This window comes from Nannospalax galili, unplaced genomic scaffold (genome assembly GCF_000622305.1).
Source record: "Nannospalax galili isolate Female #2095 unplaced genomic scaffold, S.galili_v1.0 scaffold234, whole genome shotgun sequence".
Lineage (NCBI taxonomy): Eukaryota > Metazoa > Chordata > Mammalia > Rodentia > Spalacidae > Nannospalax > Nannospalax galili.
Window position 1 is genome coordinate 3,358,653 of NW_008335054.1, and position 21,755 is coordinate 3,380,407.

Here is a 21,755-nt window from a genome sequence, read left to right on the forward strand (position 1 = left end):
ATTGTTCCAATCCTTTCCTGGTTATTCTGTGTATAGTGTCTGTGGATATCCCCTGCTTTGTGGTTTTTGTGGGTTTTCTGTTTAAAATCCCTGCGTTTTCACTGCTCAGGGTTACACTACAGCTCCTGAGACTGTGTCCCCAGACGGCTGGCCTCAATAAAGCGCTTCTGTTTACCGAGACTCAGTAACTGAGTGGTCATGAGTGGTCAATTTGGGGAATTCCTCAGACTCCAAACATTTTGGGGGTTCATCTGGGATCCCCAAAAGACCCTCAGTCTGTTTTCCTGTCTTTTTCTGTCCTCCATCTGGCACCAGGAGATTTCAATTCTGATTCTTCCTGCACTGTCTATTTTGGTTCCTGTTCTGAGTGTCCGGACTTCTGGGGGGCTCAAAAGGAGAGAAACTGGACACAGTATTGCGCTCCGAGCTGGAGGACGGGGAACGCCCCGACCCTCCATCTGGTTGGTTGACTGTCTGTGTCCTCCAGGCACTTGGCATCAACCCTAGACCATCGAACACGCAGCGATTCCCCAAAGTGCAGCACTTTTGTTCTGTGTCATCCTGGTCTCAAGTCTTTGTTTCCAGTTTGTCTAGTTCTCATTGGTCTTTGTTATGGATTAATCCTCTTCTTTTCAATCAAGGGTCAGACTCCATCATCTGAAGATACTCCCCTTGACTTAATTCTTTCTCATTTTAAAGATTTTCAAAAGGCAGCTGCAATCTCTGGAGACACTGTTTATACGGGGAAATTCCGGACCCTCTCTTCTCTTGAATGGCCATTCTTTGATGTAGGATGGCCCGCTAACAGTTCCTTTGAGATTAACAAGCTTTCTTCTCTTCAGGCCGTGATTTTTAGAAGCCCAGGACATCCTGATCAGGTCCCTTATGTTACGGCTTACTTCTACCTTTTGGATAATCCCCCCCAAATGGTTGAGACCCTATTTATCTCTACCTCAAAACCCTCCCTCTTGTCTCTGGGTCCTCAACGGACTCTCTCCCAGTCTCACCCACCTTCTGTCCTCCTCCCTTCAACTGAGGACCCTCTCTTGGATCTTCCTCCTTATTCACAGTCCCCAACTGCACCGCCTCCTTCCCCAGCTTCTCCTCCTTCCCCAGCCTCTTTTCCCTCCCCAACCATCCCTCTGCTCCTCACCCTTCCACACACACGTTCAGGACAGCCCTATAGGCCTGAGATGACTCCTGCTGCCCTTCCCCTCCGTGCTATGGCGGCACCAGATGCCTCTGGCCATAGTTTTCTTGTTTATGCTCCCTTCTCAACTAGTGATCTTTATAATTGGAAATTGCAAAACCCCTGGTTTTCTGAAAAAGGAACAAGTCTTGATTGGATTGTTGGAGATGATTTTCCTTACCCATCAACCCACATGGGATGATGTCCAGCAGCTCTTCCTCACTCTCTTTACCACTGAGGAACGTACATGGATCCTCTCAGAGGCCAGGAAACGGGTGCCATCTGAGAACGGCCGATTCACTGAGGATCCAACAGAGATTGAGGAAGCCTTTCCGCAATGCCGCCCCAGATGGGACCCCAATACCTCTGAAGGTAAGGAGGCACTCAAACCCTATCACCAGATTCTTATGGGAGGGGTCTCCAGGCTGCTGCCAAAAAGCCCATAAATTTGTCAAAAGTCAGTCAGGTTTTGCAAGGACAGACAGAAGCTCCAGCACAGTTTCTGGAAAGACTTATGGAAGCTTATAGAGCCTACACTCCTATTGACCCTGAGGCATCAGAGAACTAATGAGCCACAAATATAGCCTTTGTGACTCAGTCAGCACCTGATATCCGCAAAGTTACAGAAGTTCGATGGTTTTGAAAGTAAGAGTCTTTCTGAATTGTCTGAAATAGCCCAAAAGGTTTTTAATAACCGTGAAACCCAGGAGGAACATGAGGAACGTCACAACCAGAAACTGGCTGGAGCTCTGGCTCTAAGAGGAGAACACCCCCTGAGAAAATATTCTCCGGGAAAGCAGAGCTGGCAAACTGGACCACCTCCCAAAAACGGTCCTCTCAAGAAAGACCAATGTGCCTACTGCAAGGAAATAGGACAATGGATTCAGGATTGCCCTCGACATCATAAGGGAACTCAAAAGGTACTGAAACTGGATAACTGAGGGGGTCAGGGCTCATCTCCCCTCCCTGAGCCCCAGCTAACCCTAAAAGTGGAAGGGAGGCCTGTTGATTTTTTGGTTGATACTGGCGCTACCTTTTCAGTCTTGAAGAAGCCCCGTGGCCCACTGGCCTCACAGCGATATAGCTACATTCAAGGAGTTGAAGGTAGCCGCTCTTATCCTTGGACTACTCAGAGAACTGTCAATTTGGGTACAGGGCAGATTCAACATTCCTTCATGGTTATCCCTGACTCTCCCTACCCACTGTTGGGCCAAGATTTGCTAAACAAACTTGGTGCCTCAATCCATTTTGACAAATACAAGGTCAATGTAGAGACCACCGGATTTGTTCTCACCCTGCAAGCTGACGATGAATACCGTCTTCATGAAGGGGTCCCTCTGGATCAATTGCTATCCCTAACTGTTAAATTGATGCAAGAGATTCCCCAGGTCTGGGCCAAGGGAAATCCCCCAGGGTTTGTAGCCCACCAACCACCCGTGATGGTTACTCTGGAAGCCACTGCTAGCCCTGTTCGGGTACAACAATACCCGATATCTTTTGAAGCACGAGCCTCTATGTGGGTTCACTTAAAAAGACTACGGGAATCTGGCATCTTAGTCCCCTGTCAATCTTCTTGGAACACTCCTCTACTCCCCGTGAAGAAGCCAGGGACTAATGACTACAGACCCGTGCAAGATCTGAGAGAGGTAAATAAGAGAGTCACGGACATACACCCCACCATGCCAAATCCTTACACCCTCCTGAGCTCCCTGACCCGACAGGACAATCTATACTGTCCTGGATTTAAAAGATGCCTTTTTTAGTATCCCCTTGGACAAGGGGTGTCAACTTATCTTTGCCTTTGAATGGCAAGATCCTAAAGAAGGGTTTAGTGGCCAACTGACATGGACAAGGCTTCCACAAGGGTTTAAAAACTCTCCCACCATCTTTGATGAGACCCTACATGAAGACCTCCGAGGGTTCCAAACTGCCAATGCCCAAGTTTCCCTTCTACAATACGTAGATGATTTGCTCCTTGCCACCTCAGATCACCCCTCTTGCTTAGAGGCTACAACAGACTTGTTAAAGGAACTTCAACACCTGGGATACAAGGTGTCAGCTAAAAAGGCACAGATCTGCCAGGAGAAGGTACAATATCTGGGGTTTCAATTGGAAAGGGGTATACGCAGGCTCTCCTCTGCAAGGAAAAAGGCCATCCTGGATATCCCTGTTCCTCAAAGTCAGAGGCAAATCAGAGAATTCCTGGGGTCAACTGGCTATTGTCGCCTATGGATACCTGGTTTTACAGAGCTGGCCAAGCCTCTATATGAGGTAACAAGGGGTGGGGGGGGGAACCCTCAGCATTTTCCTGGGGGGGAAGAACAACAGGCCTTTGACAACCTAAAACAGGCCCTCACTTCTGCACCAGCCCTAGCCTTGCCTGATGTCTTGAGGCCCTTCTACCTTTATGTAGACAAACGGTTTCGTGAAGCAAAGGGCGTACTTGCTCAAACTTTGGGCCCCTGGAAGAGACCAGTAGCCTACCTCTCAAAAAAATTAGACTCAGTAGTGGCTGGATGGCCAGCCTGTGATCTTTAAAGATCATAGCAGCCACTGCAGTTCTGGTTAAAGACGCTGACAGGCTTACCTTGGGACAACTGATTGTGACTACCTCCCATGCTACCGAAGGGGTACTGAGGACCCCTCCTGATCGCTGGCTCAAGTCTCCTGCTAGACGTGCCCCGCCTGACATATGCAGTGACCAGTGCCTTAAACCCTGCATCCCTGCTCCCTGAGACTGAATCTGAGATGACTGTGCATCGCGATTGTTCTAAATTGCTGCAGCATGTCCAGGGAAACTGACCTGATCTCACTGACATACCATGGAAGAACCCTGACTTGATGATGTACACAGGCGGGAGTAGTTACATCAGAGATGGAGTCAGGTATGCAAGGGCGGCAGTAGTCACCCAGGAGGATGTTTTATGGGCGGAAGCCCTGCCCAAAGGAACCTCTGCTCAAAAGGCTGAACTAATAGCCTTGATTCAGGCCCTAAGACTGGGAGAGGGTAAGACTGTCAACATTTACACTGACAGTAGATATGCTTTTGCCACTGTTCATGTACATGGAGCCATCTATCAAGAAAGAGGCCTCTTGACATCAGGAGGAAAGACTATTAAAAACAAACAAGAGATCACTGATTTATTAAGAGTCATATGGATGCCAAAAAGGGTGGCAGTCATTCATTGCCCAGGACACCAAAAGAACAACACACCCGAGGACCAAGGAAACCAAAAGGCAGATCAAGTTGCCAAGGAACTAGCAGAATTCCTGTCTGAACCTGCTCTCCTAGCCCTGCCAGATCCTACATTACCTGAAAAGCCTTCATACACAAAAGAGGATGACAAATATTTCCAGACAATTCCAGATGGATATGTCTCCTTGGGATGGAGACACACTGCAGATGACAAGGTCATCCTCCCCTGCCACCTGGGAGAAATGCTGGTTTGACAACTCCATGAAGGAACCCACATGGGCAAAGAAAAGATCAGGTTATTACTAACCAGATGCTTCCAGTTTCCTTCCTTAACAGCTACAATACAGGACATCACCTCCAGATGTATGGCATGCCAGATGACTAATGCCTACCTGAAAAATGATAAATCCTCAGGAAAATGTGAAAGAGGAACTGCACCTGGAGTCCACTGGGAGGTGGACTTCACTGAGGTAAAGCCGGGACATTTTGGATATAAATATTTACTGGTTTTCATAGACACTTTTTCAGGATGGGTAGAAGCTTTTCCAACCAAGAAGGAAATGGCAACCACAGTTGCCAAGAAGTTGCTAGATAAACTCATTCCCAGGTTTGGTGTGCCCCTTGTGTTAGGATCTGACAATGAACCAGTGTTCATCTCTCAGGTAATTCAGACCTTAGCAAAGGCCCTGGGGATAGATTGGAAACTACATTGTGCATACCATCCCCAGAGTTCAGGACAGGTAGAGAGGATAAATCGGACCCTTAAGGAGACCTTGACTAAATTAACCTTAGAATCTGGAGCAGATTGGGTGACTCTCCTCCCTTTTGCCTTCCTCAGGGATAGAAACTCCCCCTATATTCAGGGAATAACTCCTTTTGAGATTCTTTTCAGAAGATCCCCTCCCCTAGTCCCAAGATTAAAGTGAGAACTGTTGGCTGAAATATCTAATCATGAAATCCTCCAGTCTATTAGGGCATTACAGGCAGTGCAGGACCATCTCTACTCCCCCACCCAATCTGGCACGTGCACAAACTGCCCCCAGCTACTCCACATCCTTACCGACCTGGAGACACTGTCTGGATAAGATGCCATCAGAAGGAGACACTGGCCCCTCGGTGGAAAGGACCATTCACTGTGATTCTAAGACTCCCACGGCCATGAAAGTAGACGGAATGCGCACCTGGATTCATCACCCGCACATCAAGCCTGCCCAAGCTGACCAAGAAAAATGGAGAGTCCAACCCCATACAAAAGACCCCTTAAAACTTTGGTAAAAGAAAACCCACCTATCACTTCCCCACTGTGATTATGATTTTACTTTTATTAGCCCTTGAAACTCACCCCCAGGGAACTTACCAACCCCAGACTTCCGTTTGGAGATTATCGGATACACAAACAGGAAAAACTATTATGGAAGTTACACCTCCTAGCCCTCAGTTGCTCCCCAACTTAAAACTGACATGTGTTCCTTATGGCCGACACTAGGCTCCCTAAAACTGGAGGCCCATAGTGTCTATGGGGGATCATTTGGGGGATCAGTAGCAATAGCAATGTCAGGAGCATCTGGACAAACATCCCTCCTTGCTACTGGATGCAGAGCCGGCACCATACATGCTGAGAAGACCTTGGGAACGGCCTTCTATGCATGCCCAGCAAACACCGGGACTAGTTGTGATGACGAGGGCAGTTACTTTTGTGCATACTGGGGATGTGAAACATGGGCCCTGACGTGGTATAAGCAACAAGATCTATACATAAATATTCAATTAGAAAAAAATAGGTCTTGTACAGTCCCCAAGACTTATAACCCTCTTATTATAACCCTAAAACAATGGGATGTCTTTACTATGGATCAGAAATGGGACATAGGTCGCACATGGGGACTGAGGGCCTATGTATCTGGCAGAGACCCTGGAACCCTATTTACAATTCAAAAATTCCCAAAATCCGTACCACCTTGACCTATAGGACCTTTGGCAGAACTTAAGCCTGATTTAGCACCCCCTCCTCCAGAAACCCTGACTAAACTGATTCCCAGCCTGACCACTGTCCCTACTAGAAGGCCAATGCCTCTGAGGGTGAAGATTTTTCTCCCCTTCTAGAAGGCGAGCCCCTCATAAATACTGTGAAGGCTACCTTCCAATATTTAAATAATATGAGCCCTGAGATGACCAAAGACTGCTGGCTCTGCCTGGATCCCCAACCACCCTACTACATGGGTTTTGCTCTCACTGCAAAAAGACAAGAATTAAAAATAGTGCCCCTGAACGACACTGCTTCATTTCCCTGGAAAACAACTTTCACCCTAGGGGATCTGAAGGGGCAGGGGCTATGCTTTATGTCAAAAGAATATCCTTTAACTACTTCCCCCTACCTCGAGATTTGTAATCAATCCTATACAGTACCAGGAAACACCTGGTCTACAGGAGACACCCAGTTGCTTGCTGCCCCCTGCTCCACTTGGTTTGCTTGCTCCTCTGGCCTAACCCCTTATTTACACCCTCAATATTTCATAGGAAGACAGGAATTTTGTGTATTAGTACATGTTATGCCCCAGGTTTATTACTATGAGGGGAATGCTGGAAGACATCATATGGGTCTCTCTTGGCCTTGAAGAGCTCTGGCAGCCTCCATTTTGTCTCCTCTCCTTGTGGGGACAGGGATAGCTGGGTCTGCTGCCATCGGAATAGAGCCTGGGTCACAAGCTACCAAAACTTAAAAGTTTTAAGTGAACAAGTTGATAAAGATATCAGGAGATTACATACCACCGCTTCCTATTTAGCTGAAGTAGTCCTACAAAATAGAAGGGGCTTAGACCTACTTTTTCTTGAGGGTGGACTCTGTATGGCTCTAGGAGAAACATGTTGTTTATATGCCAACCATTCAGGTGTGATTAAGGACACCCTGGCACAGGTAAAGCAGTCTCCTAGAACGAGAACTTAGAAAAGGTTCCCAGAACTGGTTCAAGTCTCTATTTTCCTGCTCGCCTTGGCTTACCACCCTTATCACTGCAATAGCTGGTCCTCTCTTAATCTTTATAGCATTGTTAATCTTTGGACCCTGTATCCTAAATACTCTAGTTGAGTTTGTTAAATAAAGGGTCTCTGCTGTACAACTGATGGTTATGAGGGCCCATTATAATCCCCTAGACACTACATATGAATCAATGGTTTGATTCAAGAATTTCCAAAAACTAAAGGGGGAAATGAAAGAGAATGCCCCTCAGACCCTCTCTCCGGCCTCTGAGAAAAAGCTGCCCTCCACCTGACTCTGGAAATCCCCTCCATTGTTCAAACCTTTGCCTGGTATCTGTTTATGATGTCTATGGAAATAGTCTGGGGCAGAAGAGATAGAACGTTCTGCCCCAGGTGAGCTAGCCAATGACAGTATACTTGATACATATGTGTATGGTCTCTATGGGAATAATCTGGGGCAGAAGAGAAAGAACGTTCTGCCCCGGGTAAGACAGCCAATGGTTATATAGGTAAAGTCTCTGGAAATCAGCCCTAAATTGTTCCAATCCTTTCCTGGTTATTCTGTGTATAGTGTCTGTGGATATCCCCTGCTTTGTGGTTTTTGTGGGTTTTCTGCTTAAAACCCCTGCGTTTTCACTGCTCGGGGTTACACTACAGCTCCGGAGACTGTCTGTATCCCCAGACGGTTGGCCTCAATAAAGCGGTTCTGTTTACTGAGACTCAGTATCTGAGTGGTCAATTTGGGGAACTCCTCGGGCCCCGAACAGGGACAGGGAAGAGAGGAGGGAGGGACATGCAAGGGGGCCATGGTGTGTGTGGGGGGAGTCAGAAGAGGGAGAATGGTGGAAGGTGGGTGTTATTGGGGGGAGGGTGGGGATAATGAGGGCGCTGAATTAAAAAAAAAGTAAAGAGCATTGGCTGCTCTGGCAAAGGACCACAGTTGGTTCCCAGCACCCACATGACTGCTAACAACCATCCATAACTCCAGTTCCAGGGTATGTGATGCTTTCCTCTGACTACCATGGGCATTGCACTACATGTATGCACTTACATACATGTAGGCAATACACTCATACACATAAAAAATTTAAAAACAAAAAATAATAATCATTCAATACAATAAACCTCTAGAGATGTGAATCAGAGTATCAATGCTCCTTTAAAGTTTATGCCAAAAAGGATTTATACTTACAAAATCAGAATATTCTACAGCAACAGAAAATATTTCAATGCTTTGATGTATTATCAACACAAGGTATATATCAAAGTTGATTATGCTACCAATAAAAAGATGGGTAAGTCTACATCAAAGTTTAAAAGAAAGGGGCAATCAAAGTTAAGTTGAAGGAGAATGAATCTTAAGAACACAAAGGACAAAAAGCTGACATTCATAGAGGAAGGGAAGTTTCAAAAACCATAAAAATAACAGTAACTTTCAATGAAGACTAGATGGTTCAAAAGCACGTATTAAAAAAACTGATTGAGGGTAGGTCTGTATTAAGAGGACTTTGAACCAGGTATTGCTTAAAAATTGCATTTTAGAAAGTTAATTCTGAAAAACTGAACAGACTAGGTAAGACTGATAAGAGGACACAATGATTATTTCATGTATAAGATCCTATAGCATAGGTCAAACTGACCCCAGTCAACAAGAACAAACATGCTGGGAAAGACCATGAAACACACGTGACCATCAGGTAGCCAAGAAATAGGAAAAGTGTTCAAATAATCACTAAAACTAGTAAGAATAAATCACTAGAGAACAAATTTTGAATTTATCAGTAGTTCAAAGAAGGAAAAGGAAAACTGAGACAAAAAGAGAAGTTATAAAATGAAAATTCAGACCTTAACGCATTCATCTATTCAGATTCAAACATGCGTACATATGTCAGTTTCATTTCATTTTGCATGCACTAATCCCATCTAAACTAAGTGAATTTATCTCTTTGGATATAAGCCAAATTAAATGATATCTGGCTATTTTGTCTTCAACGGTAGTCACCTGTTACTTCCCAAAATGTACCCTAGACATTAATAGATTGCTACTTAATTTGCTTTGTTCAGTGACCAGTAAAAGACGATTCAAACTACTGACAACTTTAAACATCACGTTCTTTCAGAATTTCAGTCTGAAAACATGAAGCTTCCATTAAGGTGTTGTAATATGATTCTCAGACTTAGTATTGTTTAAGAAAGGCTTAAGTGTACAAATATATTCAGCTTCAGAAGAGTAACTGAAGGTTGCCTTTAATCTCCACTGTAAGAAATACAAGGCAAGTCACTAAATATACTGCAAGTATCTTTATACTTAAATACTAGCCTACTAAAAAAAACAACCCAGTCAGGCATGGTGGTGCACACCTTAAACCCCAGCAATTGGAAGAAGCAGACCTATCTGGTCACTGAGTATCTGATCTCACTGGGCCAGCCTAGTCTACATAGCAAGTTCCAGGCTGGTTGGGGCTACAAGGAGATCCCGTCTTTAACACAAACAAAAACTTTGGTAAGCAGTTCTGTGAAGCAATTCTCTAACTTCACCAAGAAATTCCCTCAGTGTTTTATTGTATATATCAAATGAATAAAAATACAATTTTGTGTGCAGGTGTGCACATGCGCACGCATGGTGTGTGTGGTGTGGTGTGTAGAGACCAACAGTCAACCTCAAGTGTTGTTACTCAGGAGCTATCAATCTTGGGTTATTTTGACCTGGAGCTCACTGATTAGGCTAAGCTGGCTGGCCAGCCAAGGAGCCCCAAGAAACTTGTCCCCTCCTTCCCAGTGGCGATATTGCAATTCACCATGCCTGCTTTCTAAAGCAGGTTCTAGGTATTGAACTCAGGTCCTAATGCATGCATAAAAAGTACTTTGCCAACTAAGTCATCTTCCCAACCCCAAAGTATTTTTATTTAACAATATAAGCCAAGAATGCACACTTCAATACCTTTTGTTTTACCTTCCTTCGTTTTATTTCTATATAGAATTAAATACTAGCATTTTATTGCCAAAGCTAGTGGACCAGTGTTATTTGTAGAAACATGTTTTAGATTGTACTTTATAAATCTTGAGAGTTATTTCCTAGCATACATTATCACTTGTTAACCTCTTGCTTAAAACTGTTTTAAATAACAGGCTCTCAATTAAAAATGAAAAGTCAAGCAAAGATTATAGAACACTGACCATCCTTACAGGAAGAACTATAAGCTTCATTTTTTTTTTTTCCTTTTTTGAGATAGGGTCTCCCTATAGCCCCACCTGGCCTGAAACTCACTATGTAGACCAGGCTGGCCTTGAACTCACAGAGATCCACCTGCCTCTGCCTCCCGAGTGCTGGGACTACAGGCATGCACCACCACGCCCAGCAAGCTTCATCTTTTAAATGTGTTTAATACCACTTTTCTTATGGAGAATGGAGGTAAAGAACATTATGGTAAAAGCTTTAAAAAAAAAACTTGATTAATAAAAAAAAAAAAAAATCACTCAAAATGCTATCATTTAGTTTTTAAAATTATATTATCTTGACTCAGCATGACAAGAAAATTATCACATTTCCTTATTTAAAATAAGTTATCAAATAAGCAAAAGCTACATTACTTACATACCATAAAATTCTGCTGTAAGGGAGACCAAGAATACATTATGGGTACTGAAGCAACTGCATTCAGGGTCTTTAATGGGATGACTTGTGTTGGAAAATCCAAGTCACTGGTCACCGAACACTAAAACAGAAAATAAATATATAAAACTTTCCCTTAAGAATAAAAGATAAGTCTAAGCTATGGCCATCATACAATAAAGAGATGCTACATACAAATAATTTTCAATAGAAAATTTCTTTATCTAGGACATAAAAACCAAAAAGGATCCTAACAAAATTCTCCAGATTTTGCAAGTTTTTAAATCCCTCCAGCTTTTCTCATACTTACCATAAGCAGTAAGAATCAAAATCTACATTCAATGTCATATTAGCCTCTGGAATCTTATCAACTGCTTCATATTTTTTCTATACACTGAAGAGCTTAGGTTTCAATTCCAACCTCGCAAACACACAGAATAATAACAATATATATATATATATATCAAGTATGCACTTAAATCGCAAGATTAAGAATATTGGTTACATAAATCTTTTTTTTTTTTCTTCCTTTTTGGTTCATTTGTTCTATCTTCTGTTTTTTGAGACAGAGTCTCATGATATAGCCTAGGCTGTCCTTAAATTCACAATCTTCCTGCCTCAGACTAAAAGGTATTGGGACTGACAACATCACAGGCGGGCAACATGTCTACGTAACCTTTCTCACCCTTTATCTTCCTTTTTTAAAAAAGGTCATTTTTTGATATTATCAAATAACACAAATATTGAGAGTAATAGATTTGGGGCAAAAGAGATGGCTCAGCAGTTAGGAGCACTGGCTGCTCTGGAAAAGGACCTAGGTTCAGTTCCCTGCACCCACATGGCAGCTAACAACCATCCGTAACTCCAGTTTACTGCACACATATGGTGCACTTACATACATGCAGACATAATACTCATATACATAAAATAAAAATTAATAGATTTGGGTTTCAATTTAAAGAAAATATATTTAAATCAATTCTGTGAAACTGTCATCTCTCAGTTTCATGTTAGGCACTACTTTAAACACAGTAAATGTCTTATCACGGTTCTCATTACAATATTGTAAGATAGGTGCTATTCTTAATCCCCATTTTGCAGGTAAGAAAATTAAGGTAAAGAAAGGACGAGCAGTTTTGCCCAACATTACATAGAGCTGTAACTTAAATACCAAAAGCTTGACTCTGGTAAAACTGCTCTTCCCACTATGCACTGCCATAATACCACATCTCGATAATGCTTAAGTCTTCTTGGTCCCTTAAAATGCCACAGTTCATATAATCTATGGTACTGATTTCATGATACACCATTTCTTCTGTCACAGAGGAGAAAAAGTGCCAAATTAACTATGATGTCATGCTTGTTTAACAGTGATTATAAGAAATTTATCAGTTTAAATGTTAACATTCTTGCATCTTTGATTCTATAAAATATGGTATAAACCTGTGCCCTAACAATCACATTACTTTCCATCCTGGTAGAGAATCCAGTTTTTCTTAGAGTTAGTGCTAGTCTTAAATATCAAGCCTCTACAGCTTGATACCCCAGGTGTGTACTGATTTATAATTTTAAAAGGCCAAGCAGAAAGAACAACAAAATGAAATCGTATCAGTAATATATGTATGTATTATCAATGTTTAATTTCTATTTAAGGCATCTTTAAATTTGCAGGACTAGAGCCATGCACAGTAGTACACACCCCTAATCCCAGCACTCAGGAGGCAGAGGCAGGCAAATCCCTGTGAGAAGGAGGTTAGCCTGGTCTACAAAGCAAGTTCTAGCCAGATGGAGCTACCAAGACTATAATTTAAAACAAAAAATTAGCAGGACCAGGACTGGTGAGATCAGAGTAGAATTCTTTAGCATATTCCACATGGGCCCTCAGCACTATTATCAGGCTGGTGGGATAATCTGACAACCATCACAGTGTTTATATTGCCACACAAAAATAATCTCTTCCTCTAAAAAAGTAGAGGCTGAAGGATAGAGTAGTTCCAAAAAGCTGACAGTGATGTCCACTAATCTGCTTTTCAAAAAGGAAAAGGTTAAAAATAACAATACTGCCGGGCATGGTGGTACACACCTTGCTTTTCAGCACTCAGGAGGCAGAGGCATGCGGATCTCTGTGAGTTCAAGGCCAGCCTGGTCTACATAGTGAGTTCCAAGACAGCTCAGGCTACAGGAGACCCTGTCTCAAAAGGACCAAAAAAGAAAAAAAAACTAAAAAGCTCATAGCTCAAGTAAATAAGGGATGAATAGTGTATTAGTGTATTCTTTTCTGCTGTTTGGCTTCATATACAACCCTTCATCCCTCCATTCAATAACCCAGTAATAACAGCAATTAACATTTATTAAGCATATACTATGTTCCAGGCACTGTGCTAAGTGCTTACATACATGATCATAAATACTCATTATGACCTTATGATACAATTTAGCATCACAATTCCACAAATAAGACATGGTCCAAAAGTTAAATCTCCCTAGTCAGAAAGTAAATTTAGAAAGAAGGATTCAGGGCTAGAGAGATGGCTCAGTGGTTAAGAACACTGGCTGTTCTTGCAGAAGACCCAGGTTCGAATCCCAGCACCCACATGGTGGCTAACAACTGTCTGCAACTCCAATTCCAGGGGATCCGACAACCTCTTCCATCCTCTGCGGTCATTGCATGACACAGGTGTACTACATACATGCAGGCAATACACACATAAATGTAAAAATAATAAATAAAAGATTTTAAAAAAAAGGATTCAAGCCTAAGTCTAACTGCAGCATCCAAGAGCTTAACTAATTTCCTGTGCTGTATGTCTTGCCTTTTAGAAGCTCACAGGGGGCAAAAACTCATGACCATAGCCTTACAGTATCTGCTGTGCAAAATAGACACCCAACATTACAGAAGAATCTTCCTATTTCTAACACATCTTTCCTTCTTTCCCTCCTTCCTTCATCTTAACGAGGTAAATTTAGGGATCAAAGGTGATTATAATTATGCAATAAAGCATTATATACTCTCCAGTAATCTTAAATACAAAACAATTTTCATTAAAAAAAATAGCTATTGACTCTTATGTGCTATTTGGTGATCATAAATTCATTCTGGGGCTTTAATTCTGCACAGAAACTGACTTGAGAGCTTAGAGGGAACAGGCTGCATCTCCAACTCTTACTTACCTGTTTTAACATCTGGATCCAAGGTCACATACAAAGTTAGCCATTCAAATATTCCTTTCAACCACTAGACAAGGGAGACACTGGCTTTGTAGAAAACTCTGAGTATAAGAAATGAAAGCTGAGAAGTTTTCTCATGAACAGAAAGAACTCACAGAAGCATAGAATATAGGAAGGCATGAGCTGTAGCACAAAGTACCACCTCCAATCCCACACCTCTGGCATATAAATCTCATACATCTGGCACATTCGAGGTGCCCATCACTTCAATTCTGAGACATTCACAGGTCATCAAGAGAAACATGAGCTTCTCTATAGATAAAAAGCAGCTGAGGCAACTATGGTTTTTACCTCTTTACCTCAAAACAATCCTCAGCAGTATCTCAAAAAATAGTAGGCACTCAAAAAATGTTTGTGGAATCAACAGACTGTATTTGCTGATTATCCCTAACAGAGGGGAGAGTTCAGTTCCTTTAAAGCTCGGAGAACACCACTCTTGAAAGTGATATTCTGCCCTCTCTTATTAGCTCTGCAGTGCCTTGGGATCTTACCCCAGTTAGCCATTAACCATACTAGTAACCATATCTCTCTCATTTATGAAATAATACTGAACTGCAGCAGCATTTGCTGGTAAAAACAAGTTTGGGAATTTCTATTTGTTGACTTATAGAAAAATTACTCAAAACTCCCAGTTACTTACCAGCAAACTTTACTTTCTTTGAAAATGTATCATCCTTGACACTTTACACATTTAAGTCTCATATCACTCAGAGCAGTGCAAAGCATTTTGATTTCATGGGTCTCCATAGCATTTTTACCTGATCCATCATGTGTCCTGGACACAGGAAGTCTCCGGGAGACCTACCTTAGCAATTTAAAATTTCTAATTCTAGTTTCAATTTCAGGATCACACAGGAAATTTTTACAGATAATTCATCCACAATGGTAAAGAAAGGAAAAATTAGTTATCAGGGATGACACATTTTCAGAGAAACTGGCTTACTGGTAAGTAACAAGGTTCCTCTGAGGATGGATAGACTTACATCAACCAGCTGGTACAATAGGCGACTGTGTGGCTGGACCACTGTGAGCTGGAGAGGGGAGTCAAGCCAAAAATAGTAGTTGTAGGAGTACACAACCAAACTGAGACTCTTGGCAGAAGGCTGGTTCCAAGTAAAAACTGTGTTATGGAAAATCGTAGAGGGAAGAGCAGGTGAGTGGCCTGCAGGGAAGGGAAAGAAATTAACACACCCTACTATGTGCCAAGCACTGTGCTAGAAACTTTACCAAAGTTAATTTTAAAATTCACAACTACCTTATGAGGTAGATATTACTCCCAATTTTAGGCAGAGCATCCCAAAGAGTAACAGATACAGCCATCCTGCCTCTGAATAATGTTTAGCATGAGAGGAGCTAAAGTCCAGCTTCCACAAAATAGGAGGAACTATACTATCAGCTAGTCAGGATAAAAAATATTCTTGGATACTCTGTTCATTTAGTTTATGCTGAGACACAATAAACTGTTGATGTTTTCTAACAACCTTTAATTTTTTCATGTGAAAACAATGAAGGTGTAGCAAGGCCATCACCCCAGGAGAGAACGTAAGGAAGGAAACATCAGATACCATCAACTCTAGAGAAAAGTTGAGGGTGACTTCTGAAACCTCCTTATGTTTTCCTTCAGTATTTAAGGAAAGAAGAGATAAAACAACTTTTAAATTACCTAGCCCCTCTGGTGAAGACAATGTACATAATTTAAATTCAGACTACTTTTAGGTGAAAAAGTAATTTTTTAAAAACTTGGAATGAGCACCACTTGTACAAAGCAGTTTAATAACAGAAGTGATTTTCATAACCAGTTTTAAAAGGCAAAAGGTGAATGAAGGAGACATTATTGAGAAAAGCGACTGTCTCTGACAGAGGGGCAGAAATAAAAATGGGACTGGGCCTAATAATGTCTTGATGCAGGTATTTAATGAAAGTAACTAACCAAGGATGTTAGGGTGACCAACAGTAGGTCATTCCAGATTTTAACTTATTTCCACTTTTGCCATTAAATACTTGTTATAGAGCCATTACAGATTGGGGGGAAAACGGCCACCTATAACACAAGGCTATTTACCTCTAATTTCCTTTTTATCTTTTGTCAGCTCTTACAATTCTTCCTACTGGGAATATACACAGCATTTCAGGATTTCTGTTTACTTATTGGTTCTTGTTTGTTTGGTTTGGTTTGGTTTTGAGACACGGTCTCTCTATGTCACCCTTGTTGGCATGAAACTCTTTATCAGACTAGGCTGACCTCAAACTTGCAGCAATCCTCCTGCCTCTGCCTCTGGAGTGCTGGAATATAGGCAGCCTTTCGAAAAGTTTAGACCCTTAACACTCTTCCTTGCTTTGGAAGCCTGCCCTGAATGAAGGGGATCATAAACATGCAAATCTAATCCCAGGTTAAAATCCAGAACAGTCTATTTGGCTGGAGCTATGAAGATAAAACATACTCCCAATATCTGCTACTCTGCTGAAAACCAGTTTTGCTAAAATACTGGAGATCAGAAATGGCATACTCATAAGAGACAAACTACAAAACACTCCAAACACTCTAAAACAGTCAAAAAGTACAGGCCTGTATTGCACTTCAGTTAAAGGAAGGAGAATAAGGAGTTCAAGGTCAGCCTAGGCGTATGAGACCCTGTCTCAAAAACAAAACAAAAAATTAAAACACTCAGAGGAGGAAGAGACCAAAGCAAGTAACTGCATTGTAATGTTCAGCCATTACATGCCACCTCAAGAATGTAATTCAACAATGGTCCTCTGAGCCAGATAGGGGGTGCACGCCTTTGACTCTAGCACTCAGGAGGCAGAGTTAGGTGGATATCTGTGAGTTCAAGGCCAACCTGATCTACTTAGAAAAGTTCCAGGTCAGCTAAGGCTACAGGAAAACCCTGCCTCAAAAAGACCAAAATAATAATAATAATAATAATAATAATAATAATAGTCATCTGGACAGAAAATTAAACCATTAATATTACTGAAAGGAAAAAAGGAAACAAAAACTAAAAAACCAAACAGGAGTATCATATGCATTCATGGCACCCACAAGCTGTGGCAGCAAACTTACTTCAAAGCCCAACTGAAACAAAGAACAGAGGCTCCACTAAAAACCAACATATGAGATTGTCTCTTTGTTGGTCTGGGCTCTGCTTGTAGTGCAGGTTGCATCTTCCAATTTCATCAATGACTAGGCATTCAGGGCAGTGAAGCAAACAGGTACACCTCCCACCCACTCTTTATGCCATGGAAATTCCTAATGAGTTCACTGTAGGATGCAAAACCGGAAACAGAAAACTAAAAGAAAACAGGTAATTTATAATTTTCAAGTGAAGACTTTTTCAAATTTTATTTTATGTGTATACATGTATTGCCTGCATGTTGATAAGTGCACTCATGTTGCAGTGCCCGTGGAGGCCAGAAGAGGTTGCCTGATTCCCTGGAACTAGAGTTAGGGATAGCTGTTAGCTGCCATATGGGTGCTGGGAATCAAACTCCAGTTCTCTGCAAGAACAGCCAGCCAGTGCTCTTAATCACTGAGCCATCTTTCCAGCTCCCAAGTGAAGACTTTCCAAGCCCTTAAGAAAAACAAACATCAGGGCTGGACAGATGGCTCAATGGTTAAGGGCACTGGTTGCTCTTACAGAGGACCCAGGTTCAGTTCCCAGCACACACGTGGCAGCTAACAACCATTCCTAACTCTGATTCCATGGAATCAGACACCCTTTTCTAGCCTCCAAGGGCACTGCACACATGGGTGCACTTAAATACATGCAGACAAAACATTCATACACATAGAAGTAACCAAAAAAATTTTAATAAAAACAAGCATCGAAATTTTTTAAGTATAACTAAATACACCACAGATAATATCCAAATGGAAAAATGTGTAATACATGAGGCATAAAAAACTAGTGTGTCAAGGCTGGGCATGGTAACACAAGCCTTTAATCCCAGCACTCAGGAGACAAACAAGCAGATCTTTGTGAGTTCAAGGCCAGCCTGGTCTACATAGGCAGTTCCAGGCCAGCCAAGGCTACACAGTGAGACTCTGTCTACAAAAAAACACCTAGCATTTCCAAAGTCCTAAGAAAAGCCCAACCTACCTTAAAAATGTCTAATACTAAAATACCCAAATGCAAAACAAATAGAAACAAATGATACTCAACTTTATTGAATGAAGGTAAAATGGAACCAACTAGCACACAATCTTTATTAGATTAACAAAGATTAAAAGACTAATAATACACTGTTGAGAATATAGGTAAACAGATATTTCCATAAAGAGTTGGTGAAAGTGAGACAAAGCACAGGTATCCTTTCCTCTCTGGGCCATTAAGTAGGTGGCAAGCACTGAAAAAAGATCTGTTAAACTCAGTGGGCCAGTGAGATGATACAGTGCATAAAGGCACTTGCATCCAAGTCTGAACCTGAGTTCCATCCCTGGAACCTACATGGCAGAAAGAGAGAGCCAACTCCCTCAAGTTTTCTTTATTTAATGTGTGTGTGCGTGTGTTGTGTGTGTGTGTGTGTGTGTGTGTGTGTGTGTGTTGTGTGTGTGTATGAGTATACTGCCTGCATGTATATAAGAGCACCTGTGTCAAGCAATGCCCTCTGAGGTCGAAAGAGGGTGTCATATCCCCTGGAAATGGAGTTACAAACAGTTGTTAGCCTGTGACCCAAACCCAGGTCCTCTGCAAGAACAATCAGTACTCTTAATCACTGAGTCACCTTTCCAGCCCCTCCCTCAAGTTTTCAGGTGCGTGCACACACATGCACACACCACACACACACACCCTACACACGGTGGGGGGGACAACACACACAGGACAAGCACTAAATTAATTTAAAAATAGTGTTGTTTTTTAATCAGTATTAGTGTTAATAAGTTCTTATTGTAAGCACTCATGTTCACTTTCCTGTAAAAAGCAGTTGGGAATGAGGCCATTTGACTCCCTAATTGGCAGCTAATTGAGCAATCCTTTACCGCCCTGACTGCCTTAAGCAAAAAGGACTGAGTCAAAAAACTAGTGAATTATCTTATACCAGCACCAGCTGTCTGGTTTATTCCTTGGACACCTTGAAATAACTACAGGATGATCTCAGCTGACTGCCTGGCCCCTGATAGAAGAGCCTTATCCAGGGCTGTTTGAGATAGCTTGTAGCAGATGTTTTACCATCACAAGCTTGGATGAACTCCAGATGATGCTACAACCATTTCCACCTAGGCCAGAAAGGGAACACATCCCCCCTTTGATCATCTAGCCAAGGGAATGCTTCAACTGGTGCCTAAAGACAAGATGGCAATTGGTTATACAACAGAGTGCAATGCACACAGAAGGCCACAACTCGCTAAGAATAAGAGACTGCAGAGTGTGTGTCCTTGGCTAGGACTTCTATATTAAACCTCACCCACCCATAGCTCAGGGATCATTTCGGAAGAGGGGACAGAAAGATTGTAAGAGCCAGGGTTGGTCCATAAACATAGGAAAACAGAAGCTGTCCGGTTCCTGAAAGCTTGCTTATGTTAACTTGTGGCAATGGTGGCATCAAGCACAAAACCCATAACATCTCAATCAGACAAGGGCCCAGAGTGGAGGGAGGGAAATTGGCAGCGGCCTAGCCCTGGCCTGGGAACTGTTGGGAGACTGATTACTGCTGGGTAAGAGAGTACACCTTCCTTAATATCTCTAGATAGGTTGACTAGACTCCAGTGGATGAATTTGTACCGAAGGACATCTGGGTACAAATGCTTGACCAGATGAGATGTAACATGTATGGCGGAATACATGAGGTCTGGTGGGGGAGGGGGGTCTTGGATGGGGGAGGAGGTCTAAATTTCATTAAGGACTGTTGTATGAAATGTACAAAAGCTCAATAAAAACTATTATTTATTTTTAAAAAGACTGTAATTGGTGTAAAACACAAGCCTCAATGACTGTGATTGTTGCTAAGAGGCAAGGCTGTGATTGGTCCAAAGCAAATGCCTGAGCCTGATGATCCAAACACTCTTTCTTCAGCTTTGTAAGCAGACTACACAGCCTCAGTAAGTCAGATGGGAGACTCCTGTGTTTTCCCTGATACCCCAATATTAGGAAAGGCTTATCTCAAATGGTCTTTTCTCATCTAGTTTCAGTAGTGCAGGCTAAGCTGGTAACACAGAGAAAGGAGTGGCAGAGAGAGCAGACGCAGATGGCAGAAGCAATGAAGCAGCAGTGGCTGGGACAACTGAGCAGTCAACAGGTTGAGCTGTGAAGGAGCAAAGCAGCAGCTGTCTGACCACTAAAGAGGCAGCTAGACAATAGACAGCAGGGGAGTGGAAGAGGAGACAGTGAGGCCAGAGGGCTGAGACTGAGGAAGGAGAAAAGACTGCTGGGCCCAAGAGATGGTTCAGTATGTAAAATCTCCCATAACCCAGCCCCCCAAAATGTTACACAATTTTTTAAAAAAATAAAATCTGGGAGTTGGGGATTTAGCTCAGTGGTAGAGTGCTTGCCTAGCAAGCGCAAGGCCCTGGGTTCGGTCCTCAGCTCCAAAAAAAATAAAAAAATAAATAAATAAATAAATAAATAATAAATAAATAAATAAATAAAATCTGGGGCTGGAGAGATGGCCCAGCAGTTAAGAACACTTGATGTTCATCCTCCAGTTCCAGAGGATGTGACACACCCTTCTGGTCTCTGAGGGCACTGCACACCTGTGGTATACTTAACATACTGTAGGCAAAACACTCATACACATAAAATTATTAAAATATTCTAAAAATAAAATCTATAAAACAGAATCCTAAGCAGTTAATTTAACATGTTTTTCAAATTTTCATTGCATTTTTTATTTAGTGCATTAGGTCTAATAAAATTTTCTAATTTCTATAGAAAATAATAGTTTTAACATGCAGACCAGACAAACCTTTCTTTGATTTGGGTTTGTTTTATTTAAATAGTTGTCAGAATTTGGCTTTAGATTTGAGGAAGAGAGAATATCTCTGCAATCATAAATTAATAATTTCAAAAACACAAACTAGACTGAGCATGATGGTGCTTATCTTTAATCCCAGCACTCTAGAGGTAGACACAGACAGATTTACAGATGGATTTCTGTGAGATTGAGGCCAACCTGGTCCACATACCCAGTTCCAGGCAGGCGGGGGGCACAGGGAAACCCTGTCTCAAAAACAAAAAAAGAATGCCACAAACTAAATTTCAGAATTTTCTAGGGAGGATATGATCAAAGTACATTATAATATATATGTGTGTGTCTGTGTGTGAAACTGTAAAAAGAATAATTAAATTAATGATACAGAAAACTGTAAATTAAAAGCAACTTCTTTTGGTTTATTAATTATACAAAATGATTTTTTTTAAATTAACTCTTGGGCTGGGTGTGGTGGTGCACACTTTTAATCCCAGCACTGGGGAGGCAAAAGCAGGCAGATCTCTGTGCATTCAAAGCCAGCCTGGAGGGAGATCCTGTCTCAAAAAGACAAGAAAGAAAGAAAAGAAAGAAAGAAAGAAAGAAAGAAAGAAAGAAAGAAAGAAAGAAAGAAAGAAAGAAAGAAAGAA

At 41.9% G+C, this 21,755-nt stretch overlaps 1 protein-coding gene across 10 annotated transcripts in view; it reads right to left on the bottom strand.

Annotated features, from left to right (window-relative positions):
- Positions 1-21,755, bottom strand: part of Ezh2 (enhancer of zeste 2 polycomb repressive complex 2 subunit) — a 74,176-nt gene that overhangs the window by 29,927 nt on the left and 22,494 nt on the right. For 6 of the 10 annotated variants that reach the window (XR_003848969.1, XM_008829750.2, XM_017797313.2 and 3 more), the window contains exon 4: positions 10,961-11,077. The exons of 2 other annotated variants lie outside the window; for them this stretch is intronic. Coding sequence is in view for 7 of the 8 variants with exons in the window: in XM_008829750.2 (XP_008827972.2) it covers positions 10,961-11,077 (117 nt within the window). In the remaining variant the exon portion in view is untranslated. Of the gene's footprint in view, positions 1-10,960; positions 11,078-15,185; positions 15,365-21,755 lie in introns of all 10 variants that reach the window. 2 more of the 10 variants (XM_029561928.1, XM_029561931.1) reach the window with 1 other exon arrangement.